The following is a 26,435-nucleotide window of genomic DNA, read 5'->3' as shown; positions in this document are numbered from 1 at the left end:
GCGCCGGTGTGAGTGCCAGTGAGTGCGGCGCCGCTCGGCTCGCTCCGCTCCGCGCCGCCCGCACACTCGCACTGATCGGCGGCTGCCGGTGACGCGGGCTGGGCCCGCCCCCTGCCTGCCGGCCCCTGGCACTCACTCGCGCCGGCCGCCGCCGAGCAGGCAGCAGCCGCGTCAGGGCCGTCCGGGGGCGCCGCCAGCGATGCCCGCAGCCCCCGCCGCGCCCCGCCGGACCTGCTGAGCCGCCCCCGGGCCGGGGCCGCGCCGGGTCGGGCCGGGCCGCGCCCGGGCGGAGCCGCGCTGCCTGCATGACCCTCCGGCGGCGCGGGGAGAAGGCGACCATCAGCATCCAGGAGCATATGGCCATCGACGTGTGCCCCGGGCCCATACGGCCCATCAAGCAGATCTCCGACTACTTCCCCCGCTTCCCGCGGGGCCTGCCCCCGGACGCCGGGCCCCGCGCTGCTGCGCCCCCGGACGCCCCCGCGCGCCCCTCCGCGGCCAGCGCCGGCCGCCGCAGCCCCTCCGACGGCGCCCGCGACGACGACGAGGATGTCGATCAGCTCTTTGGAGCCTACGGCGCCAGCTCCGGCCCCGGCCCGGTCCCCAGCCCGGGGCGGCCGCCCGCCAAGCCACCCGAGGAAGAGCCGGACGCCGACGGCTACGAGTCCGACGACTGCAGTAAGTTTCCCACCCGCCAGCTTCTCGCCCCCTCCCCTGCGCGGCTGCTCGCGCGCCCGCCCGCGCCCGCCCTCGGCTCCCCTGCGGTCTCGGTTCCTCCGGCACACCCCCCCGCCTGGTGGCAGTCCCCGGCCGCGCCGTGCGCTCTCCGCGCGCCCAGCACACACAGTCCCTCCCCCGAGCAGGTCCGAGAGGTGGGAAGTTTGGGGGCGCCCCCTGGGGGTGTCCCATTTCCAGCGGCCGGCTCCCCGGAGCCCGCGCCGCGCCCCCTCTCGGCCCGCCCGCCGGAAGCCCCAGCGCGGGCGGCGGCTTTTGTTCCCTGGCAGGGCGGAGCTGCGCCCCGGGGAGACACCAGTTGCTGCCGGCCGCGCGATCGCTCCCAGCCCCGGAGCACGCGGCGGATCGGCCCCGCAGCCGAGGGTCGGGCTGGGCGAGAGGCGGAGAGAGCCAGGGGCCGGAGTCGGGCGGCCTCCCGGGTGGGCCCGGCGGCCGCAGAGCGCGGCGGCTTGACTGGCGCACGGGCCGAGGACCAGGGGACCATGGGGCCCGCTTGTCCTTTGGAAAACCCTTGGTGGTTCCTCCTCCCACGTTCTTTGGTCCCGCTGCGCTCGACCCGGCCGCCGACCTTCGCCCACCTGTTACACCCGCTTCCCGGGCCAGTAAGGGCCCCACCCCCACCCCCACCCCAGCTTCCTCCTGCGGGCTTGAGCCCCGAGCCCCAGGGAATAGACAAGCTCCCGGGCCCCCGGGGCCGAGGCCCGGCCGGCTGGTGCTCCTGGCGTCTTTCTGGGCTCCGAGGGTGGCCGCCCCGCCCGCCCCGGGACTGGAGGGGAAACCGAGCGGTGCCGGTTGGATTTACGCGGGCCGGGGCCGGGGGCAGCGTTGCTCGCCAGGCCCCTGCCTGGCTGTAGCCCCTGCCGCGTCACCCTCAGAGCTAGAAAACCCGAGTCCAACGTCGGTCCTGCGGAAGGTGTGGACTTTTCTCGGGGCAGGGGTCGCTCGCCCGCTTCGCCGAGGCTCGCCCGGTCCCATCCCCCACGCAGCTCAGCGAGGGCGGCTGCGCCTGGCTCGGGTGTCCACATGGGCCTCAGGCTGGGGGTCTGGAGTTTCCCCAACATAAAATGTGCCTCTGCAAGCTGACAGTGGGGGTTACCAGCACCTCGGCGGGACGCGGTGGGTCCAGACCTGTCATCACCCTACCTGGCGAGGCCCAGGAGGAGAGAGGAGCCGGGAGGCCTGCCAGCCCTGGGTCGGGTGGGTCAGAGCCGGGCCTGTGCTGGGAAGCTGCCGGCTCTGCATGCTCTTGGGCCTGGACCACAGCCCTCTGGCCAGAGCCTGGCATGGGGATGGGGAGCAATCCTCTCCCTCCATTTTCCTGCCAGCCTGGGGAAACTGGGTCGGGAGAGTTTATTGCCCTCCGGGCTGTGCCCTGGATCTTCCTCACCCCCAGTTCCTGGCACCCTGGGCCAGGTGCACCCCCTCACTTGCTGTGCCTCTGGGCAGGCGGAGACCCAAGTCACCCCTTTGCATGCCCTGAATCTTCCCTGGGTCCAGAAGAAGGGGTGGGGCACTTGTTCCCATTTCCAGCATCTTTCCTGCTATGCCAGGGGAGCAGGCGAGCAGGGCAGGGCTTCCACCCTAGCTTCAGGCTCTCCTGGTGCCACCCGGGCCCTCCAGAGACATACAGCTAAGAGATGAGAAATCAGGCTGTTTCTTTCGGCTGTCCCTGAACCCACAGGCAAGGAGGGGACCAGAAAGTGCAAGACACGGGCCAGTTGCCCCATCATCAGTCCATCAACTCAGCAGTCCTTCACAGAGCACTGTCTTCGAAGCAGAGAGGGAACAGGGCTGTGGCTCCAGACTCAGAGCTCATTGTCCTAGCAGGAGGCAGACGCACTTGGGGTCAGCAGTGTGGGGCAGTCGGACACAGCCTTGCCAGCCTGAACCCGTGGGCTGGCCACACCCATGTCACCAGGGCACTCTGCTGCAGAGAGCCAGGGAGACGGGTGTGTGACCGAGCCAGGGCCAGCTTGAGCCCCCTCATTCCCTTCAAGGGGCTGCTGCCCCAGGCTTAGACCCCATCAGTGGCCCAACATCCCACCTTGAGAGTGGAGAAATCTGGGTTCCGGGGTGGGGGGGACCAGGTTCTAGGGTGGAACCGTTCTCCACTCAGTAGCCCAGGCCTCACCTCCCTCTCAGCTCTGACAACCAGATCCCTACAATAAGCCTAAATGATTCAAGCCAGATGGTTCATTACGGCTTTAGCCAGGGTTATGCTATCTGCTGCCCTAATTATTGGATTATCTCCGTTCTAACAAAAAGAAATTAGGACGGTTGCTCTGTTGTCCAAGGCCGGGAGTGAAGTGCTGTTTACTTATTCAGCCTTTTTTCCCCTTCTCTTTAAAGCCCATCCTTGATTAAGTCACCGCAGGGCACAAGCACAAAATTGACAGGCTCCCAACTGATCTAATAGAGGAGCGTTAACAGGGTGAAGATGCAGAAATGTTATCATCAGAGGTGTCCCTTGTGCCCACGCCCTCCCAGTGACCCACAGAGTGGCCTGGCTAAGCTGAACTCCGCTGCTTGCTGCCCTTCCAATGGCCCTGTGCCCCCCCTCACCTCCACACATGCTACTCCCCTGCCTACAATGCCCTCCTACCCAGTCTCCACCTGTAGAAACTCAGTCCATCCTTCAAAGCCGTAATGACTAGAATGCTTTGGGGTTTCTAGGTAACAGAAAATTCAGAGTGCCTCAAACAGTGAGGACTGTTGAGGTCGTGTGGGACTGGGGCAGATTCACGCCGCCACTCAGCAGCAGCACCAGTGGCGATGGTTCTGTCTTTCTCCACTTGGCCACGTCCTTTTCCTCTTTTTTTTTTTTTAAATTTTATTTATTTATTTTTTGGCTGTGCTGAGTCTTCGCTGCTGCATGGGCTCTAGTTGTGGCAAGTGGGGGCTAGTTGCAGTAGATAGATTTCTCATTGCTGTGACTTCTCTTATTGTGGAGCTCAGACTCCAGGGTGCACCGGCTTCAGTAGTTACTGCTCCTGGACTCTAGAGCACAGGCTCAATAGCTGTGGTACAAGGGCTTTGTTACTCTAAGACTTGTGGGATCTTCCCGGATCAGGGATCAAACTCCTGTCTCCTACTCTGGACGGTGGATTCTGAGCCACCAGAGAAGTCCCACCTTTTCCTCTTAGGCTGACCCCCCTCATATAACAGTAAGATCCTAAATTTGATGAGTTTCCACTCCCATGTCTCAGTTTAAAAGTGTGGAAACCTCTCCCCAGGAAATCTGTCCTTTTGTCTCTCGGGCCAGAGTCGCATCTCATGGCCGCGCTTACACTGGCCCCTGCATGATTCATCCGGGGCTGAGTCAGGACTGATGCCCACAGAGGCCTGGAGCAAGGATGGAGCAGAGGAACCATCCGGCCCAGAAGGCCCTCAGCTGGAATCATTTCCCTGTCCCCACTTGCTGATTCCCCTTCTTTAGGGCCCTGTCATATTCTCCCTGGGCCGTATTTCCACACACTCAGCCTTTCGGGACCAACTAGGTGTCTGGCACTGTGCCGAGCATGGAGGTTGCAGGGTGCCTGAGACGCAATCTCTGCCACCAGGGAGTTCATGGAAACGGAGACACACAAATAACCCAGCAGTGACGAGTCAGGAACCCAGATGGGAAGCGCCGGCTTGCACGGAGCTCTCCCACAAAGCGGGTGCAGTGGGAGGAGGGAGAACCCAGGCTGGCCAAGTGCAAGGAGGAAGAGTCCAGTGGCTGGAGCAAAGGGAAAGAGGATGATGAAGCCCAAGTGGTCATATCACAGAGGGCCTGAATGCCACACCAGGGAGGTTGACAGAGTCCAGGAGGCAGTGGGAAACCTTTGAACCATGTAAAGTAGGGGAATGAATAGGTTTATATTTGGGGGGGGGGTGGCAATTTAAACTATTTATTTATTTTTGGCTGTGCTGGGTCTTTGTTGCCGCAGGCAGGCTTTCTCTAGTTGCGGCGAGTGGGGGTCCCTCTCTAGTTGAGGTGCACAGGCTTCTCATTGCGGAGGCATCTCTTGTTGCGCGGAGCACGGGCTCTTGGTGCACAGGCTTCAGTAGTTGTGGCGCATGGGCTAAGTTGCCCTACGGCATGTGGGATCTTCCCGGACCAGGGGTTGAACCCGTGTCCCCTGCATTGGCAGGCGGATTCCTAACTACTGGACCACCAGGGAAGCTCATGAGTAGGTTTATAAAAGTCCTCGCCCTCTACCTTGAGCACCTGGTAAGCAGGACCATGAGATGTATGGCTCATTCCTCTTTGTTCCCCCTGCAGCGTCTGGTCAGTGCCTCAGTTTCCCCAACTAGGAAATCCTTTCAACTCAGACTTGATCATTTTCTGTGGTTCTTGCCATGGTGGTTGTTTTTTTTTTTTTTTTTTTTAATATTTGAGAGGATGACATTTTTCTTAAAAAGAGAAACAAAATCAGGGCCAATTTCCTATTCCCAAGGGTGATTGGATGAGGAAGGTCCAGGTGCAAACCAAGGTCAAAATGATGCTGACAGTCTCCATCAGCCAAGCAGAGGGATGTTCTGCCTTAGAGGAACTGACAGGAGCTGAGCTTGATTTTCTCTGAATTAGCCCCATTAAAGCTCTATAATTATCAACAAGCGGGTGACAACTCTCAGAGGCCCATTAGTGACCAAGCCTCATAATTTATCCAAGGATGTAAACTTTAGCCAGGACATGTGATTTGAGTGGCTGGAGGGCAGGACCTTGTGGCCCACATGGACAAGAACCTTCACCTGTCCTCAGGGCCCGCTTCACCTGCCACAAGCCCAGGGGGCCTTTCAACTCAGAGGTCCCTCTCGGGTGGCAGACCAGCCCTCCCTGTGCCCCAGGAGCAATTCTGTTTATCCCTCTTTTTTCTGTCCCATCCTCTCAAGAGTTCAGCTTAACAAAGTAGCAGACAGAAAATATTGGAAGCCACTAGGCTTTTAAGGCAGGAAGGAGCAATCAGGATGGAAGCGAAGAGGCCTGGATTCTGCATCCAGCTTTCCTATGCCACCCTGGCCAGATCACCTCCCCTCTCTGAGCCTCAATTCTCCAAATAGGGAATAGGAAATAAAGAGCTCTCTGAGAGCTCCACCACCAGCAAGTCTCTAAAAATGGCGACTGAGCTTCTATTTCTAAACTATTATTTCTTCTAAAACTTGCATTGGCATCTGAAGAAATCTACCAATCCTGTCCTGGGGCAGCACTGGGCTTGCTGTTCCCTCCCGGGCAGTGATAAAAGCTGTCGGTTTTATTGAGCGGTGTTAGGCCCCTCCTTAAACACAGGTGTCTGTAAATCCAGTGGAAGGAACCCCTCTCCCTTCCTGGAGCTGAATTTCCCAGTGGGGGCTCTGCCTGCTGCTTTGTCCTTCTCTGGGATGAGGAACTGGGCAGAGATTGTGAACTGTGTGGATTTTGTGGTTGCTGTTCTTCTCTTTTAACTGGAGGATAATTGCTTTACAATGTTGTGTTGGAACTGTGTGTTTTAATCCACGAGCATCACACCACATCTCTGCTTGAGTGAGCAGCCGGCGAACGAGTTGGTTTGGATAGACCAGCCTTGTGAATTTAACATCTGCTCATTGCTGGTATCAGAGGTGTGGTCCCTGCCCTCCGGAGGCACAAGCCCGCACGTCAGACCTGAACAGAACAGTAGGCTGATTTACTGTCTTGCAAAGCCAAGCGCTTTAAAGGCTGTTACTGCAAAAGCCTGGAGAAGCCTGGGCCTGTGGCTGTTAGTTGTTACAGGTGAGGTGATAGATCCCACCCTTACAGCACCCTCACCTGCCCTGCCAGCACGGAGGCAGCCTAGCAAGCAGGCAGCAATAGGCCGGATGTGTGCGTGCTCAGCCACGTCCGACTCTTTGCGGCCCCATGGACTGCAACCCGCCAGGCTCTTCTGTCCATGGGATTCTCCAGGCAGAAATACTGGAGTGGATTGCCATTTCTTTCTCCAGTAAAATCTGCAGGGATCAAACCTGCTTCTCCTGCATTGGCAGGTAAATTGTTTACCGCTGAGACACCTGGGAAACCCAATAGGCAGGACTAAAGCATGCTTACTCCACTCGGGGAAAAGGACTCTTGGTTCCACTTAAGGCCTTGTTGAATTTGAGTTTAGACACAATTTTAACAACTATTCTCACCTGGTTTCATAGAAGAACCAAGTAACCAGTGACTAGGAGGTAGCACTGCCTATGCGACCAGGGGCAAGTACTTTAACATAACAGGAGTTTCAAGCGGATGTCAAAAGAGGAGGCAGAAAAAAAGTCAAGAAAACCTCAGAAAGAGTGGCCACCCAGGATCGCCTGGTGAAGGACTCGTCTCACACACCCTTCAGTGCCCGGGCTGGGACTCAGACACAGAGCACAGTTAGCCACAGTCATGGCGATGACTCAGGTTGTTCCGAAAAGTCTAAGTGACCGTTTGTGTATTCTGCTCACAAGAGCCGGGAGGGGAGCGATCCAGTTCAGAACGAGTTCATTCCAGGAGGTGTCTCAGAGGGGCGAGTACGCTCATCTAGAAACATCACCTAAATGGATCTGCTGCTTCTATAATTATCTGCTGAGTACTTTCCGCACCCCAGGCATGCCGTGAGGTGGATGCTGTTGTGTTTCCATTTTGCAGATGAGGAAACTGAGGCACAGAGAGAGTAGATATGCTAAGGTCACAGAGCAAGGAAGTGCAGGGCCAGGGTTTGAACCCAAGGTCAGACCTCAGAGGTCAGATACCCTACAGGTGCCCCCGCCAGGCAACGACAGAGACACTGAGCAGGGTGCCTGACCCTGTGTTAGGAGCAGAGATGCTAGACAAATAGTGGCCAGACTTGGCCAGCAAGCTGTGGTTTGCTCTAGACCCATGCTGGGCAACTCCTGGCCTCCCCCTAGCATAACTCCAACCACCCAGCCCCCTGCCCTCTAAGTGGTCCTGTGGTTGAAATGCCCATTCTCCCAGCCCCACTCTGCACTGGCCAACTCCTACTCATCTTGCATGGCTCAAGTGAAGGGTCACTTCCTCCAGGAAGCCTTCTCTGATGGCCCCAGTTCACATCAAGCTCAGGAATCCTCCATCAATCCTGGCCCACTGGACTTTGTTGTGGCAAATCCTTGTCTTCTGTTCCTCCTGTTAAGCTGTGCTTTCTTTGGAGCAGGAACCTGCCTTCTGATATCTTCATTCCTCTGTGTGTGTGTGTGAGTGTGAGCTTGCTCAGTCACTCAGTCATGTCTGACTCTGTGACCCCATGGACTGTAGCCCGCCAGGCTCCTCTGTCCATGGAATTTTCCAGGCAAGAACACTGGAGTGGGTTGCCCTTTCCTTCTCCAGGGGATCTTCCCAACCCAGAGATCGAACCCACGTCTCCTGTTGGCAGGCGGATTCTTTACCACTGAGCCACCAGGGAAACCCATCTTCATTCCTAGAGCCTAGCGTGTTGTGAACACTTGGTAATGAGTGAATGAATGGGAAGCCAGTTGACCAGCAAGCAGGGTCTGGGCTTCTAAAGACATCCTGTGAATGTGTGTCTCGCGAGGGAGACTTGCCCCCGAGGTCCGCCCTCACCCACCACCCCCGCCTTTATACCAGGAGCCACGGTGGCATGAAGGGCCACAGCTGCTGTGTGTGACGGTGCCCAAGGGTGGCAGCTGCATCCAGTCATGGCCGCACCCACTGCCCGGCCCTTGGGAATCCCTCTCTGCTTTTTCAGCGGCCAGGGTAGCACCGTGAGGGCCCAGCTCACTCTTGCCCAGGGCCCCCAAGGGCCTGGAGAGACCGGGGGCTGCAGCCCCAAGTGCTGCTAGCGGGGGCAGTGAATGGACCAGCCGGTCAGCCTGGCCCAGGCCTGCAGCCACCCAGAGCCTGACGCCTCTGCCTCCTCGCACAATCCTGGGACAGATCACAGGCCAAGGGGAGCCGAGGTGTGGAGCCCAGGCCAGCAGTCGCACCAGGATGACAGGAACCCCTTTAGCCGAGCGCCCGGCACACATGGCCACACCCTGCACCAGCTGCCGGCCACGAGGCGTGATGCAGGGGTCGGAGGCCACCACTCACGACATCCGGGGGGTGACGAGCCTAACCCCACTGAGCCTTGGCTCCTTCCCAGGGTGTGGGGGGGCTGGACAGGTAGTAGGTGCCCAGTCAGTGGCAGTCAGCATGGGCACCGTGACACCTCGTCCGGCTGCACAGGGCTGGGTGACGCTTTCCCCCGTGTGGCCCCGAGGTGACCTGAGCCCTCCTTGTCCGCAGCCGCCCTGGGCACGCTGGACTTCAGCCTGCTCTACGACCAGGAGAACAACGCGCTGCACTGCACCATCACCAAGGCCAAGGTAGGCCACCGGCGGGCGCAGGGCGAGGAGGCAGTGCTCAGCTCAGTTACTCCTAAGACATTGCTGCCTCCCCTGCAGGGAGGCTTTTCAGGGGAAGATAGGATAGAGAAGCCGGAGAGGATGAGAGGAGGAGGGTGGAAGGGTAGCATTTAGGGGCCTAAGGCCCCCAGAACTGGGGAGCTGTCGGGCAGGGAAGGGCAGGCGGGGTGCTGGCAGGCCTATCTTGAGGGTGGAGAGGAGGGGTTGGACGTGGACGCCTCCAGCCCAAGGTTCCCAGCACCTGGGCCTCCCGCCTCCCTGGGGAGGCTCTGGTCACATGGGCCTGAGTTTGCTTTCTTGGGGGGGCGCCGGGTATCTGAGCCCCATGGTCCCCTGTCCTGGGCTGGCCCCTGTCAGCTCTGGTCTCAGCCACGCTGTTCCCTTCATCCCCACCGCATCGCTCCCGCTGGGAGGAAGGTGCCCAGGCTGATGTTCTCCCGCAAGGTAAGGGCGGACACGCCGCCTGGTAGAGCCTCCCGGTAGAGCCGTGGAAGGGCCTGGTCCCGGCTCCGAGCGGGGAGCCTCCGGCATTGCTGCCTGGGCCCAGGCCCCCCCACCAGCCCCCCAGCCTGCCAGCTTCTCTGCCCCTCCTCCCACCCTGCCTGTGGCTCTTGCCCATCCAGGGGGCCAGCCGCCTGCTTCTGCCCTGGCTGTGCCCCTCCTGGCCTGGGCCACCGTGGTGGGGTGAGTAGTGTCCCCGGTGGACCCACACCATCCCCACCCCACCCTCTCCTCCGGGGTCTGCTCTGGTGGTGGCATGGCACCTGCCTTCCCCGCAGGCCTCCAGACCCGCCTTAGGGGCAGAGTTGGGAATCTGAAGAGATGGAGGGCAAAGATGCACGGCCCGGGCAGACCCTGCCCTTCGCCCACCACCCAGCTGTGTAGATAGAGGTTGTCCAGGCCTGGGTGCTGGGAAGGGGCCCTGGCTGCCAGGCCGCTCTGGCAGAGCCAGCCCTCCTCCGCACCCACGCAGACACTGGGGCCCCCCGTGCTCTGTGCCCTGCTGTCCCTACCAGACTCTCGAGGGGCTGCGTGGGTGTACTGGGGTGTGTATAGGTATGTGTGTCCACTTAGGGTTGCTCTACTCACAGCATTGGAGGTGGGGGAGCCATGGCAGCTCCCCAATCTCCGGCTCATCCTCTGCTGGGCAGGAGGTGGTGCAGGCGTGGGAGGAGCTAGGGTGGGCTGGGGTGTGGGGAGGAGCCCCAGAGGGTAGGAAGGCTGAGGCTGACAGGGGGCGCCCCTTGGGCGTCTCTCAGAGGACACCAGATGCCCCAGCAGTGGACCCTAGCTTGGCCACTCGGTCTGTAAGTGAGTAGAGCTGCCTCAAGTTTGCTCATCTGTAAAATAGGGTTAATCGTCCCCACCTGTGTGTTGTTGTGAGCATTAAATGAGTGAGTGCCTAGTATCTAATGCTGTCCTGGAGCACAGGGCCTGGCGGAACACACCCACCCACAGCAGAACTGGGAAGTTCCAACTTTGTGAGAAAGGGTAAGAGGTGTGTGTTGGGCAGGGTCACCTCTTCCATGGTGCACACAGAGTCACCCAGCCAAGCCTCGTTCTGGAGTCAGCCCTCCTGGGCAGGGCAGAGCTAGAGCCCAGGCAGCTCCAGGCCCAGCTCAGATGCCCCACCCCACCCCAAGCGACTTCTCTGGCATCCTCAAAGGGCCCAGTACAGACTGGAAGCAGGGCAAATGCCCCAGCAGTAGGCCCTGCAATAGCATCACCTCCTCGACTCCCATAACCACCCTGGGACGTGAGGACTATTAACCCCTTTTACAGATGATAAAACTGAGGCTTAGGAGGCAGAGGCCTCCTCACTTACCCAGATGATAGGTGCCAGAGCTGGACCTGAATCCTGGCCATCCTGGTGCTAAAACCTGTGGGCCCCTTCCTGGTAACCAGGCAGTGCTGGTTAGAAGTTGGAAGCCCCAACGTCAGATCTCAGCCCCCACCCACAGGCTCCTCTGAACCAACGTGGGGAGTGGGGAGAAGGGCCTCAGCTCCCCTGGGAGGTGGGGGAGCGGGCTGGTCAGCTTGCGGTTCGTCTTTGGATGAGGTGGTGGGGATGTCACCTCCGCCCCACACACATCACCACTCCCTCCCTGCATCCCTGTGAGCCATCCCAGGAGAGAGTTTCCAGGAACAGGAGCAGGCACGAGGTCAGCTGGGCACCCTTCTGTGGTTCCGTGGGCTCCCTGGCTGTGCACATTTGATGGTGGTTGAAAATGAGTGAGGGGTGCCCTTTTGCAGAGGGACTCTCCGCGGCCGGCCAGCTTGTGTGGCCTCCGGGGACACAGACGGGCAGGGCCCTGTGGCCAGGCCAGAGAGAAGCAGAGCCTGGTCTCCAGGACGTAACAACGTTCCCCCGTGGCAGCAGAGGGAGGTGTGTGCATGGGTGGACAGGGGCTCACGAGGACTTAGGATCAGTAAGGAAAGTCACAGGGCTTGGGGAGCAAGGGAAGAGGGTTCAGGAAGAAGGAAGGATCTGACCACAGCAGGATAACACAGCCCTCAGTCAGAGAAAGGTGAGTCACCTTTCCTCCATGATTAGAAGACAAGAAGAAAGAGGCCGACCTGACCGAAGACACCCCCGGGTCATCTACGCAGACTCAGACATTTGCGGGGGTGGGGGGCAGGAAATTGCACCAGCACTGAGCCATCCTTGCTCCCCCGTCCTGGGGGTATGGGGCAGGGGTGCTTCTGTGAAGAGGTCATGAGTGGACCCAGCTATGAGGTCCAGAGGCCTGCTGGGGCCTGCTGCCCCAGGTGCCCGGAGGCCCTGGCTGCTCTCTGTCCCCAAGCCCCCACTTATACCCTCTGCTGTTCTTCTCTGCCCAGGGCCTGAAGCCGATGGACCACAATGGGCTGGCAGACCCGTACGTCAAGCTGCACCTGCTGCCAGGAGCCAGTAAGGTGAGGGGACCTGCTCTGGGCCTGCTGACCAGCTGTGCCTGCCTGGGACCCAGGCTGGACTTGGGGCACCCAGGGAGCCCCCAGCTCCCACACCCTCTAGGCCTCCCAGGGAACCTCTAGTCAATACCAGCTGCCTGCTGAGTTGGGGAAACTCCCCCAGAGAATTTCCAGGCAAGCATTTTATAAGAAACATCTTCATCTGGATGTTAATACTATGTGCAAACAAAGGGTTCTGTGACCAAGTAACTTCAGGAAACATTATTAAACCAGTTTCCTTACTGCAGGACTTATCAGAGCCTTTAATGCCCTAATGGGCAGCTCTGTGATGCTCCACAAGGGGGATGGAGTGGTCAGCATCTGCCCAGATCATTTGACAACAGAACACTTGTTCCCGCACCAGATGACCTGATGAACAGACCAGGCCAACAGGTGCATCTGTGAAAGAAGAAATTTTTTTCCTTAAATTAGCTATTAACAAAAGCATCAAGGTGGCCCTCAGCACTGGAAGATCAGAACTTGATTAGACTTCTTTCATACAGCTTACAGTTGAGTGCAGTTTTCTTTGTAGTGTCATGGGAAGAAAGGTCACATCGTCTTTTCAGAAGTGGGTCCTTCCTTGGCCTTGGGAACCCACAGACATCGCAAGGCGTGAGGTGGGCAGACCCCATGCCAGGGCACTCAACGGGAGTCCATCAGCTTTGCTTCTGAGTAGAGCGCAGAGCAGAAGTGGAGGGACAGGGTACACAGGACCCGAGTGCTTGAGCCCAGAGCCTGGTGGCTGGTGTTCTTATCCCGGCCTCTTTCTCAGAAGCCAAAGTAGAGGACTTGCTTCCTGGCCCGCGAGTGACCTCATAGGAAGTCTCAGGAATGGGGGCGGCCCCTGGACAGAGGGCCTCCCCGGCCACTACTCCGCACAACTGGGTGGCCCTGCCCCCAGATGGCCACCCAGGCTGAGGTCTGAGTTCCCTTGGGGCCCAACCCCCCTGGATGAATGTATTTATAGGTCTGGGGGTCCCACTCGTCCAGGGGAGTCACCCCGGAAGGGAAGGCAGGGCTGTGGGGAAAAGGACACTGGCCCTCCTCCAATGCCTGGAGGAGCAGGCTCCCCCTGCAGCCTTGCATCCTCATGCTGGGGGTGGGGCGGGGTGATCCCCAGAGCTGTGAGAGCCACGTGGCCCCAGGAGGGGGCTCCATGGCCGAGTATCCCTAGACTCCTAGGGCCTGAAGTCAGCAGTACCTGCTGCGGAGTCCTAGGGGCCTGTCGTAGGACTGACCCCTGACTTAGGGCAACATTCCGTAGAGCACAGTCTCCTTATAGACAGGGGCCTGAAAAGCAGGCTGAGAGAGGTGGTCGTTATGCCCTGAAGCCCTCACAGAGGGTACGGAACCCACTGGTCTCCACAGAGCTTATGCAAGTCGGGGAGCTGGGACTCGAACCCAGGGCTGTCTGGGTTACACCACCGCCCAGCTCTTACCATCCAGTTCCGCAGGGCGTGGCTCCCACTGGGCTAATATGGATTGGCAGCATGCCTGCCTTCCATCCTGGAGGCTCCAGGGGAGAAGCTGTTTCCCATTCCTCTCCAGCTTCCAGAGATGCCCCCTTGGCCCAGCTCGTGGCCCCTTCCTCTGTCTTCAAAGCCGGTGGCAGCTCTCTGACCTTCTGTCCTTGTCACACCTCCCTCTGCCTCTCTCTTGCCTTCCTCTTCCACTTTTAAGGGCCTGGTGATGACATGGCCCACCCAAATCATCTGCCTGTTGTATAGATGTTTTTTTCCTTTTGCAGGGCCGGGGAGGGGGGAGGGCCTGCACCATGGCATATGGGATCTTAGTTCCCCGACCAGGGATTGAACCCATGTGCCCTGCAGTGGAAGCTCAGAGTCCTGATCACTGGACCGCCAGGGAAGCCCCTTTGCTGTTGTAAAGTCAGCCAACGAGCAACTTTTGCCCCCTGCTTTGCTAGGTTCTGGGGGATTGGGACGTGTGTGGGGTCGTTACACTGCCCACTGCCCTCCTTGATGCCCAGAGGCTCCTTTTTGCTCTCTCCAGGCGAATAAGCTCAGAACGAAAACTCTCCGAAACACTCTGAACCCCACGTGGAACGAGACCCTCACTTACTACGGGATCACAGACGAAGACATGATCCGAAAGACCCTGCGGTGGGTGAGGCCGCCCGGCCACTGGCTCCCCCACCCCGCCCAGCCTTGTCCATGGGGCTGGCCCTGCCCACACACCCCCACCCGCCGCTCGCAAACCCTCCCTGACTTTGGAAGCAAACTGAGAGGCCCCTTGCCCTCCAGGATATCCGTGTGTGATGAGGACAAATTCCGCCACAACGAGTTCATCGGGGAGACCAGGGTGCCCCTGAAGAAGCTGAAGCCCAACCACACCAAGACGTTCAGCATCTGCCTAGAGAAGCAGCTACCGGTGAGTCAGGCTCTGGAGCCGTCCAGGGCCCACGCTGCCATGAGCGCAAGGCCAGGAGCATTTTTTTTAAATCTATTTATTTTTTGCTGTGCTGGGTCTTCGTTGCTGCGTGAGGGCTTTCTCTAGTTGCAGCGATAGGCGACTACTCGTTATTGCAGCACACGGGCTTCTCATTGCAGTGGCTGCTCTTGTTGCAGAGCTCAATAGTTGTGACGCAGCATGTGGAATATTCACGGACCAGGGATGGAACCTGTGTGCCCTGCATTGGCAGGTGGATTTTTAACCACTAGGCACCCCAGTGCACCAGTCGGGCAAGCCCCCAAGAGCATTCATTGAGCACCTACTCTGTGCCTGGCATGGCTGCAAGTGCTGGGGAGACAGATAAATCTTCCTGCCTTCATGAAGCTTGGACAAGAGCCAGACCAAAAATGAAATAAACCACCCAAATAGATCGAATGTTCAGCAGGGATCGGGGCCGAGAAGGAAAGCATGAGAGGGTCGATGGGTTAGATGGGTGCCCTGGGAGGGCTCACCTGGCAAGCGGGGAATATTCTAGGCAGAGGGAGCCACAGGTGCAAAGCCTTCATGGAAAAGTGTTCGGCCTGCAGGAGGCACAGGCAAGAGGCCAACTGAGGCGGGCAGAGAGAGCAGGGGGCAAGGGGTCCTGGGAGCTGAGGGCAGGAGTTGGGGTTGGGGAGACTGCGAGGACTCCAGCTTTATCCCTGAGTGAGATGGACCACGGGATCGTGCTAGGCGACGGCCAAGCTATCTGAGGATATTTTAACAGGCTCCTCAGGATGGGAGGGAGTGGAGGGCGAGGGTGGGGAAACCAAAAGTGCAGAGGGAGGAGCAGGAATAGGACCTGGGCCAGGCAGCAGAGGAGCCAGGGAGAAGGGCGGAAGATCAGCATCCTTAGGTGTGGGGCCTAGGAGGATGAAGGGTCATTCACTAGGATGCAGGGGACCGCGGGAGGAGCAGCTGGGGATGCTCGGATCTCAACTGGAATGTGTTAGGCATGAGGTGCCTGTGAGATACCCAGAGGAGACAGAAAATAATTCTTTCCTAGAAATTGCAATTGTTTGAATGTGTCAGAACCAATTTTGCCCCCTGGCCGCGTGCAGCAGCTGAGCCCTCCCAGTCTCTGAGCAATGTTCCCCTCCCCGCTTCCCTTCCCTTCCCTCTCCCCTCCCCCTTCACTTTTCCTTCCCCTCCCCAGGCCTGCCTTCACCCACTTCAAAAGTACTGGGAGAGATTGGCCAGGAGGTCCCAGACCGGGGGCCCTAAGAAACCTGGGGCTTCGGGGACTGTGTGGTGAAGTCCCACAGAGGACACAGTTCCCTCTGCCCAGGACAGTTCCCCATCAGAAGCCTGGGCAATGGGAAAGCTCTAGAGGACAGAGCCCAAGGGTCATCCCCTGAGTGCCTGTACCCACCTAGGGCCCTGCTCAGCGCAGCCTGGCCTGGTTAAGGCCAGGAACAACTGACCTGAGGGCAGAGCTCCCGCCCAGGATCCCAGCTCTGTATTTCTGCATAACCTGAACAAACTGTACTCCGTGGTCACATTCTCTCCCACTCCTAGGCATGTGTGTGATGGAGATAACCTTTTAGGCGTTATTATTAGTCACTAACCGCAGGTGACCCAGTTTCTCCAAATGATCTATGTCACTTATAAAAGGCAACATCAACTCCTGCTGGAGTTGTGTTCCTGAGTTTTGATTCCTGATATAAACAATCACCTGTGTGGTGGTGTTGAATATGAATTGTATGTGAGCAGTGTGTGAGTGTGCAAGAGTGTGGAATGCATGCGTGAGGACCTGTTTCATGCACAAGGGATGTGTTTGAGAGTGTACATGCTTGTGCCTGGGGCATGATCAAGGCCTTGCTGAGCCTCACTTGAATTTGCCAGGATCTCATTGGTCCAGTTCAGAGACCCACAGTTGACAAGGGTGCAATTTGGGATAATTACTCGGCAGTAAAGATTCATTTTGATGATACCTCATAGATTTTAGAGAGCCTTGTAAACCTTATTCATTGTTCATAAATACTGAGCAATGTCCCAGTTCAAAATGATCTTTATGTGAAACCATCCAAAGTATATCCCACCATAAAAAAAAAAAAAAAAAAAAAAAAACAGCTGAAAGTATCCCAGCTCATTATACTGTTTAATTTTCACACATCACAACTGGCACAAGAGCCGTGGTTTAGTGAGGCTGTCACACGCGAAGCCCGAGGCCTGAGTGACAGGTGGTTGAATCTCCCCTGCCTCCTCAGACCCATGGGCACCGACCGGCTGAGTACGATGTGGAGAAGTGGCCAAGACTGCACTCAGGGAGAATGCGGTGATCACCTGGCCATGTCTGCCCTGGGTGTGGGGCGGAGGGGGGAATGGTCCTTCCTTCACCCCACAGGATTCCCATCTTCAGAGAGGTGCAAGCGTGGCCCCGGCCCACGAGGGGCCACGTGAGGTGCTGCTTCAGTGCCAGGCAGAGGAGAGTCGAGGCCAGAGAGGCTGAGTGTGAGAGGAGCCTGGCAGAGACGCCTAGAAGGGGCCCTCAGAGGTCATAGGGCTCGGGCTGGGTGGACAGAGGGTAGGGGACCGGGGTTCCCTGTGAGCATCAGCTGGAAGGTGGAAATGGGAGGTCTCAGGAGGGCGAGGAGTGGTCTCAGGATGCTGACTGGGGTAGGGAGGGGCCACTCGGTAAGACCTAGATTTGAGGTCTGACTCCAGGGGCAGCTGCTGGGCCGTGCCCCACCCACCTCCTGGCTGCCCCTGGGGTTGGACTGTCTCCAGGTTCTCCCATTGGGGCCCTCCTCCACCCTGAGGCTCCAGGAAGCACGTTCCAGGGGCCAGGGGCCCAGTGAACCATGCCCCCCCCCCACCAGCACCCACTGGGCTCCACCTGGCCTGGGCCCGTGGCTGCAGGAGGGGCGGGCAAGGACAGCTGAGTGACGGCTCTCCCACTCCACAGGTGGACAAGACGGAAGACAAGTCCCTGGAGGAGCGGGGCCGCATCCTGGTCTCCCTCAAGTACAGCTCGCAGAAGCAGGGCCTGCTGGTCGGCATTGTGCGCTGTGCCCACCTGGCTGCCATGGACGCCAACGGCTACTCAGACCCCTACGTGAAAACGTGAGTGTGCGGCCTCTCCTTCCCCACAGTCTCACTCTAGTTACCGAGAGGTGCAGGCGTTGCAGTGAGTAGTTTGTGCAAGTGATTGTGTGAAGCACAGGGGGCGCTGTGCCCACAAGGTTCTTCTGTGCTCCATGGGTTGAATCTGGCCAAACCCGTTTCCCAGATGAGGAAACTGTTGCCCACAGAAGCTGAGTGGCTGCCCAATCCGTGCAGAAAGAGCAGTTCTCTCCGGATGGCTGGTTCAGGTCTCTCTGTGATTGTGGGGCCCAGGAGGGGCCGTGAGCAGGCTGGAGGAAGGGACGGCAGGCTGGGAGATGCAGTGAAGGGACTCCATCAGGACTTAGGGCTGAGCACACGGGGGCAGTGCTCTGCCACAGGCGCAGGTAAGGGTCCACCCAGCCCTGCCAGGTGGGGCTCGGGGTGGTGCTGGGGGGATGCTGACTCGGGAGCTCCAGAGCCGTGAACCTGGATCAGGACAGGCTGTGATCAGAGCCCAGAGAGGAGCTGGTGGCCATTCGGAGAGGGATGAAGCAGGTGGTTGGTGGGCGCCATCTGTGCTTTGGGGCTCTCCACTAGCAAAAGATGGATTTAGTCTGAGTTCACAGTCGTTTGAGGCTGTCTTGAAGGTTAGAACTTGGGGAGGAATTTGGCTCAGCAGAAAGGAGGTGTTTCTGCTCAGGGGGAGGGACAGAGGAGTTACGATATAGTTAAGCAGCAGGGACGGTCCTGGCCTCGGGGGACAGTGAGGAGGCTCAGGTGACAGAGGCCATCACAAGGACTATGGGTTTCCCTTTTAAAAAACAGTGAGCTGGGCCCCAAGCTCAACCATTAGCAAAACTGACTTCCAGTGGATCACAGACCACTGGGAGAGGAAATGCTGTCCTAGCTCAGAAGACAGACTCTTAAAACCAGTGGAGGGAAAGTAAGCGATTCTGGGTAAGCTGGGAAGATGTGTACACTCTGTGGCCACATTGCTTCCCTGCCAGGTCCGTGGGGTCCAGAGACCCAGGCCCCGGTGAAAAGCTGCTTTTGCTGCATTGCTTGAGAGAGCCATAAGCTGGAGACAGCCCAATGTTCATCAGCAGAGGGAGAGATGAATGAAATGTGGCGTCTGCATACAGAGGAGTACTGTGCAGTTGAGGTGAATAAATGAGGACTGGGTGGATTAACGAGGACAGCTATGCCAAGCGTGCCAAGCCCAGAGCAGACTGTAGAGGGGAGCACGCAGCCTGACCCTGTAGGGATGGTCTCTGGGGAGGGAGGACGTGTGTCTACTTGTATCTGTGATGCTAGCTTTCCTAGGGAAGAAAATAGGATCTGAAGCCAGGGTGGTGTCAAGTTTTTAAAACGGCTCAGTGCCCACCGGCCAAGTTGATAGGAATTCCAGGGTCTCAGGCTGGGCTACCCGGAAAGCAGGGTCTCACCGGCTACAGCGGAAGGGCCAGCCACCCCCTAGGGCCAGAGAGAGGCAGCTCTGGCGGGGCCTGTCCACCACGCGTGGGCCCCACCCCGCTGGCCACAGGCTTGTGAGTCCCCGGGCCACTGCAGCCACGCCCCACCCTCCAGCCATGGGCTGGGTCAGGGTGGCCTTTCAAAGAGGGCAGCTCTGTGGGGGGCCCCATGGAGCAGAGGGAGGCTCCCAGTGGCCTAGAAACACCTCCATCTGATTCAAGTTCCCTGGGTGACATGCAGGGGACGGCCACTCAGGGCTCCCCCATCTCTGAGAGGCCCCTTCACGGACCGTGGGCCTCCTCCTTGCTGAGACTAGGGGAGATAACAGGCACAGGTTTGAGATGCTGAGCAGAGCGCCCGGGGCCACAGGGAAGAGCCAGGCAGAGGATGTTGAAGGACAGGGCTAGATGGAACAAGGCCTTCTGTCAACACCCTTATTTTTTATGAACTTCATCCCAGACGACAGCTGCCTCAGTCTCCCCAGGCTAGACGCTGACCCCAAGTCCTGTTTTCCAGGGCTGATGATGGTTAGCAGTCATCACACGTCCTGAGTAATTGCTGGGTGCCAGGGCTGGGCTAGGCCTCGTGGACCTTTCTACGCGGCCCTTCTGTTACCTTCTCCAGCCCTCTGGTGTCTACCAGAGGGCTCAGGAGGGCAGCAGTCATGGTGCAGAATAGCCAAGGTGGCACTGGTGGGGGGACTCCAGGAGCCCGGCGGCCAGGGCAGGAGGGGTCCTGACAGGGAGGGAGGGTGAGCAGCCACCGATGGGAGTGCTCCTCACCCACACAGGCCGCCCTCCCTCCGGGAGCCAGCACAGACAAAGGCCTGGGGGCAGGACAGGGGACGACCCCTGGGTCGCGTAAGGGTCTGTAGATGGGCACCGGCTGCTGGGGGCGTGGGGAGCCCGGGACAGCTTCCCTTCAGGGGCCTCCGAAGGCGGGGCTGGGAGACGCTCCCACAGCCCGGGACCCCCATCCCTCCTCCTTGCCCCCAAACCAAACAGGCAAAGAAAGATGAGTCAAGAAACACATGGAGGCTTGTAAGGAACTGAAGAAATTCACCATCTCTGGGTCGGGGTTTATGGGAACCCCCATTTGTTTAAAAAGACATCTTTATCGAGGTATAACTTACACCCAGGTTTCTCCCTCTTGCTGTGGGACTGATGTATATAGTCTCGTTACCACCACTTCAGTTAAGACACAGATACCAAGGCCCCAGAAAGGTGCCCCAGGCAACTGTTGATTTTTCTGTCACAATAATTTTGCCTTTTCCAGACTTTCTTCTAACACAACTCAGAGCCCGCCATGTGGTGTGTGCACCCAGAGTGCAGTCTGTAGGTCTGTACTGCCGAACACGCGTCTGTCAGATCACTTCCTCCAGAAGTGCGCCGGGGTGGGGTCGCGTCCGATTTTTGATAGCTATATAAAGCTGCTAAAGAACAGGTTTTTGTGAAGACCTATGTCTTCATTTCTCTCCCCACGCCCAACTTTTGTCAGTACATATTTTCCAGTGTCTCTGTAATGAACCAGTATGACTTACGTAATTACTATCCCAACTTTTTTAAAAAAGTACACAGAAAGGCAACAGTGAGATCCCACTTTCTGCACTGGTCCCACCCGGTGCTGGGCACCAGGAAGCTGGTGGTGGGGCAGACAGATTCTAGTGTCGGTGCAGGGACAGGGTGAGCGGCTCTGCAGATGAGAGAGCCTGGCTTCTGAGCACCAGCCTGTGCCGGGCAGCTCTGTGAGCTTGGTGAAGTCCCTGCACCTCTCTGAGCCCCAGATGAAGACCACTGTTCTGCAAGCAGGGATTTCTTTTCTCTGCAGGAAGCACTGTTGGCAATGCCCAAAAGACCTTTTTCCCTTCCAAAGCTTCAGTGAGGCAGCAGTGACACATCCCAGGGACTAGGTTAAAAACCACTGTTACACACTTAGAATTTGCATGCTATAAAAATGCATCTTTCTTATCTCTATAATCTGCTATTAAAAACAGAAAAGCTCTAGCAAGGGACCAACTCTGCTAAAAATGTTTTTCTGGCAGGAAATGTGAGCTTTGTGAAAATTAAAACTTCCAGAAATCAGGGAAATCCCCTTTCCTTGGGGAACAGAGGGGGCTCTGTGATGTCAGGAGCGGGCTGTGAACAGAGGTCCAGGTGATGAATGACCCACTTGCTTCTCTCACTACACTGCCCACTCTGGTCAGCGCGCCACGGCTGGTCATCAGGAATGAACAGAAGTCTCGCTCCCGGGACAAAGCTCTTCCAAGCCCTGGGGGCTCCGTGCGTTCTCACAGCCTCGTCTCACCCTCTGCCAACCTGTTGGTTATAATTCCAGATACCTGAAGCCAGATGTGGACAAGAAATCCAAACACAAGACAGCAGTAAAGAAGAAAACCCTGAACCCAGAGTTCAACGAGGTACAAGGGGCTGGTGAAGCCATGGGAAAGCCACTCCCTCTCCCCTGGGAGTACTGAGTTTTCCAGGGGTCACTGTGGGAGCTGGAGGGTGGGAAGCGGCCCACAGGAGAGCCCCGAGTCGTGAGGTGGGGGAGTCATGGGAGGAGAAGTGAGGCCAGGCTGAACCAGGCTGAGGTTCAGATGGAAGCGAGGGGAGGCCTGCAAACCTCTTCAGAGGATGGAATTGATAGGACTAGTAGCCATGGGGGATGTGGGGCCTCAGGAGCCCAGGGGGTGGGTGCAGCTGGAGAGGAGCTCAGAGGAGCAAGATGAAGGAGAGGAGCCTGAGTGATTCAGGTCCTCAGGCCGAGGAGGTGCTGCCAGGGGGTCATTGGATGTGGAAGCTGACGGGAGGGAAGGTTCCACGGAGAAGGGAGTGGTCAGCAGAGTCAGACCCAAGAGCGGCCCAGGCCGCCTGGTGATAAGGGGCCTCTTGGGGATCTTGGAAAAAGGCAGCTTCAGTGACCAAGGGGCAGGTGGTTGGAGGGAAGGGGGCCCCTGAGGATCTCAGCCAGGCTCTCAGAAGTGGGTGAGACGGGCGAGAGTCCGTCACAGCAACTACTGCACCCTGGCCAGCGGCCGACTTCCAGGCCCTGTGGCATTGGCCACAACACTCCCCTTCTGTCCACCAGGAATTCTGTTACGAGATTAAGCATGGGGACCTGGCCAAGAAGACCCTGGAGATCACCGTCTGGGATTACGACATTGGAAAATCCAACGATTTCATTGGTGAGAGGCCATGATGGGAATGCTGTTGGGCAACGTGCCGGTCCTAGGGCAGAGTCCTGAATCAGGCCACGGTGCAGCCTGACCCTGCGTGACAGAGGAAGGAACAGGCCTGGCAGGGGTCACAGAGCAATCTGTGGTAGAGCAGGGGAAAGGGTGGATGACGGTCAGCCCTTCTAGGCCGGACTCTGAGTCCTTGTGGCCCCAGATTCCTGGTGGGCTGGGTGGCTGTGCACGGTGGAGCTGCCCGCCGGAACTGCTCTGGTCCTGGGGAAAGGAAAGGCAGGATAGGATCCTTGGGCCCTGATTAGGGGGCTGGGGGACAGTAAGAGGGTCTAAGAATGTGGTCAGAGCACTGTCTACCCTCTGAGCAGGTGGGTAAGGTAGATAGGCTGGCCTTGCAGCACAGGGCCTGGGAGGGTGTTGGGGGCACTGTTCCCAAGGGACCCTGAGAGTCATAGGTCAAGTGTCCCGGGCTCCCCTCTGCAGGCGGCGTGGTTCTGGGCATCAACGCCAAGGGAGAGCGCCTGAAGCACTGGTTTGACTGCCTGAAGAACAAGGACAAGAGGATAGAGCGCTGGCACACACTCACCAACGAGCTCCCAGGAGCCGTGCTCAGCGACTGACCCACCCCGCCTGCCCGCCGCACCCACCCCTGCCTGCTGCCTGGCCCAGTGCAGGCCTGGCCCTGGGCTTCCTCGGCTGTCACTCAGGGCCTCGGCCCCCACGTCGGGGGAGATCCAGGACACCTGCTCGGACGCAGAGCCACTGCAGCCCCTCCGAGGGATAGTGGGGGCGGTGAGCTGGGCCTGCTTTCAGCCCCCTGAGGCCCAAGAGGCCTGGGTGGAAGAAGAGGACCTCAGTACCCACCCGGAGGAAGTAGATGGGGCCATCCAGAGGACAGGGACCCTCCAGAGGTCAGCAGCGAGTTGGAGGGACCCCAGGCTCAGAGGGGCAGTAGGGGAAGGAGATTTGGGGTAGGACAGGACTCTGAAGAAAGTCCATTCCCTGAAGGAGGTTCTGACTTCGGCTCTGGCACGACTCGGTGGGTGGAAAAAGTTCACCTGAGAGCCAGGAGTCTGGTGAAGATCCTGGAGCTCCCTGAGAACATGGGCAAAGGGCGAGTGCTTCTTCACTCAGTGATTCTGCAGGCCCCTGGGGAAGAATGAGACCCAGAGCCTGCCCTCAGGGAGGTCCCTGTCTAGTTATGGAGCTAAAAACAAACCCTTACTACAGGGGTATAAGGAATGCCAAGGCCAGCCTGACCCACCTACCCATGCTGTGGACTCTGCTGGGAGGGCTTCCTGGAGGAAGTGATATTTCAGCAAGACCTGGAAGAGTGAGTGGAGATTCTAGGCAGACAGAGGAGGAAGGGCACTGGAAACGGTGTACAAGGCCTGGAGAGGAAAGATGATGGGCCAGGGAGAAACTGTCTGGATCCAGGGTCTCTCCTGGGAGGATGGGGGAGAGGCAGGGTTTGATAGGAGGGGGGCAGGGGCACCCAGCCCTCCCGCATCCCACCCCTAGCTGCCAGGCCAACTGGGCCTGTAGCCATGGGGGGAGTGGCTTAAACTGATATTGACGGCAGGGTCAAGTTCCTCTCCCACCTTTTATCTTCTTCCTCCTGAGGAAGCTGGAGGATGGATCCTGCTTCTCGTTGTTCCCAGCTTAAGCATCAGGTCAGCTGTGGTCAGGAAGAGAGAGTCACTTCTTCGCATGAAAAAAACCAAAAGGCCTCCTCTCCTCACCCTCCACTCCCTGCCTTCCTCCACCCTCCCCATCCCAGGCCCTTCCTTCTGGGTTCAGGGTTGGAAAGGGGAGAGCCCCCAGCAGTTGCCTCTGCATCCATTCCCTACTGAGATCCCTCTCAGTACTCAGCAGCCTCCAGGGCCTTGTTTCTGGGAATGGCTGGCTTTGTCCTCCAGGAGCTGAGAGCCACCTTGCACCCTGGCTCAGGGTCTCCAGGAAGGGATTGAGGGCATCAAGACTCTGGGGCCCAGGCCTAAAGCCCCCAACTCTTCCTGCTGACCAAGGGGCCTTCAGGAACCCTGGATGAACAAATGCAGAAACCAGGAATTTCTGTGTTCAGCCCGTCACTGCACTGACGGGAAAACAGAGCCCAGAGAGGGAAAGTGATCTGCCTGAGGCCTTCCAGGTCCCCTGCCTCACCCCCGGCCCAGAGCTCTGACACCACACCCACACCGACGCTAGTACAGGGCTCACAGGGGCACTGGGCTGGACCCTCTGCTGCAGACACAAAGCGCATCACCATCTGAGGCCCGGGGGCGGGTGATGATATGAATCCCACCAAGTGCCCATCAGCCTGTTTTCATTTTCCAGGGAAAACAGGACTCCAGCCCCCACACAGTACCTGGCAACCTTGGCTGATCACGGAGTCTTGCTTTCCCCTCTCTGAGAAGGCTTTGTGCATGCTGAGGGTTTTTACAGTCACCATCTTGATGAATCGTCACAGGCCTGGGAGATGGGGTCCATTTGACAGATTCAGAAGCAGATTCAGAGAGGCAGAGTCCGATTTTGAGGAGCCTTGTGTCTGGGTTAACTCTGGCTGTCTTCTTAGCATTGCCTTTTGGGGGACTCTCTCATTCAGAGAGGAGCTTCACAAACTCCCTATAAACACATGTAAATGCTGAATGGCCAAGTTAGAAGCATACTAGAGCCTCACCTAGTACAACTTCCTTATTAGACACATGGGGAAACCAAGGACCCACAAGTAGAAGGGGCCTATTCAGGACACACTTGGGATAAGAGCCCAGGACACCGGGCACCTAGTCCAAGGCCTTCCAACGCCTTAGGCTGTGCAAGTGCAGACTTGGTCCTGAAAAATGGTCCCTGCTGACCACAGGGACAGTCAGGCTGGAGGTGGGGCTTGAGGACAGCTAGCCCAGGCAGAGGATTGGGTTCTTGGGCTGGAGGCCTTCCAGGGAGTGACAGAACCATCCCTAGGACCCTGGATCTGTTCTGGACCCCTTACAGCTTGTATGTCTGTTAGAGAAAAAGTGCTTTGAGAAGCTGCGGCATCGGCTCTGCCTTTGACCCCAAACTGACTTTCCTCTGCTCTATCAGCCCCACAAAAACAGGGAATTTGACGCCAAAAAAAAAGTCATTCTGAAGTCAGCTGTCAATAAGCGGGTCACTGGACGGGGCATCCATCTCCACCCCCACCCTCCTACCTAGTCTCCGCCCCGCCCACCACTATTAGCCAATTCCCGACGGGCCCGTCTTCCAACTCTGAAGCGGTAACCTCCTGACCTCTAGTGGCGAGAGCGAGGAACTGCATCTCCCGGCCCGCGCATGTCCTCCCTTTGTTCCTTCTCCAACCGACAGAACCTCCCGATGCATGGACTCTGGCTGTCTTCGACGCAGACTCGTGCACTGCTTACCACCGTTTTGCTATCATGTGGCGACTGCAGAAACGGTCCTGAAACTGCAGCCTCCACACACAATTTTTGTACTTTCGTCCGACTTACCCGAAGGTGTCCTTTTTAAGTCTTATTTGTTAATATTTATAATGACATATAATCCAAAGTAAATGGAAACATTCATTGCGATCATATGAGCTCGGGAGACTCATCTTAATGGATCTGAATAGGTGGGCAGGAAAGGACGAGAGTCTGGCAACAGGGACTTATTCTACACATTGTCCCATTCACTCTGCACCAAGAACTCACTGGAGGTACATGCCCACATTACAGACGGGGAAAATTTTTGTACGCAATCACAGCTGGTAAGTGACAGAACCAGAAGTCAACTCATGCCTCCCAAAACTACTTCTGCTAACCCTAAAGCATTAGGCCAACCGCTGTCAGGTGTGAACTCTAAGGCCAGCCACTGGTCTAGGCACCCAGGGCAGATTGGCAGCAAGATGGTCGATGAACAGTAAATGTATGTTAAAAGATGATCGTGTGGGCAAGGGAGGTTGGGCTTAAATAGGAAGGTGAGCTGGGCCTCCAGAGAAGGTGACTTTTGAGCTTAGACTTGGAGGAGGTGAAGCGGGGAAAACTCTGGAAGACGTGAAGTGTTCCAAGCATGGGGACCAGCCGGTGCCCCTAGAGGTGGGGGCAGGCTTGGTGTGAATTGTAAGACCAGTGGGAGTGGGGCAGGCTGGGGCAAGGGAAGAGAGGTAGATGGGAGCATATGAGACAGGGGACTGGATCAAGGAGGACTTTATAAAGTCTGTGGCTTGCATTCTCATGAGATGAGAGCTAAAGCCAGCTCACCTATGAGCAACCTGTGGTGT

At 57.9% G+C, this 26,435-nt stretch overlaps 1 protein-coding gene across 1 annotated transcript; it reads left to right on the top strand.

Annotated features, from left to right (window-relative positions):
- Positions 1-155: 155 nt before the first annotated feature.
- DOC2B (double C2 domain beta) lies at positions 156-25,751 on the top strand. The gene is made up of 9 exons (XM_043478540.1): positions 156-678; positions 8,957-9,036; positions 11,917-11,991; positions 14,038-14,147; positions 14,289-14,415; positions 17,384-17,541; positions 21,331-21,412; positions 22,084-22,180; positions 22,667-25,751. Exons 1-9 carry the CDS (start codon positions 306-308, stop codon positions 22,801-22,803), a joined length of 1,239 nt encoding a protein of 412 aa, XP_043334475.1. The 5' UTR covers positions 156-305; the 3' UTR covers positions 22,804-25,751.
- The last annotated feature ends 684 nt before the right edge of the window (positions 25,752-26,435 follow it).

Source organism: Cervus canadensis, chromosome 1, assembly GCF_019320065.1.
Source record: "Cervus canadensis isolate Bull #8, Minnesota chromosome 1, ASM1932006v1, whole genome shotgun sequence".
Taxonomy (NCBI): domain Eukaryota; kingdom Metazoa; phylum Chordata; class Mammalia; order Artiodactyla; family Cervidae; genus Cervus; species Cervus canadensis.
Note: the sequence above shows the minus strand (reverse complement) of the source record. Positions and strands in the feature narration are given on the sequence as shown.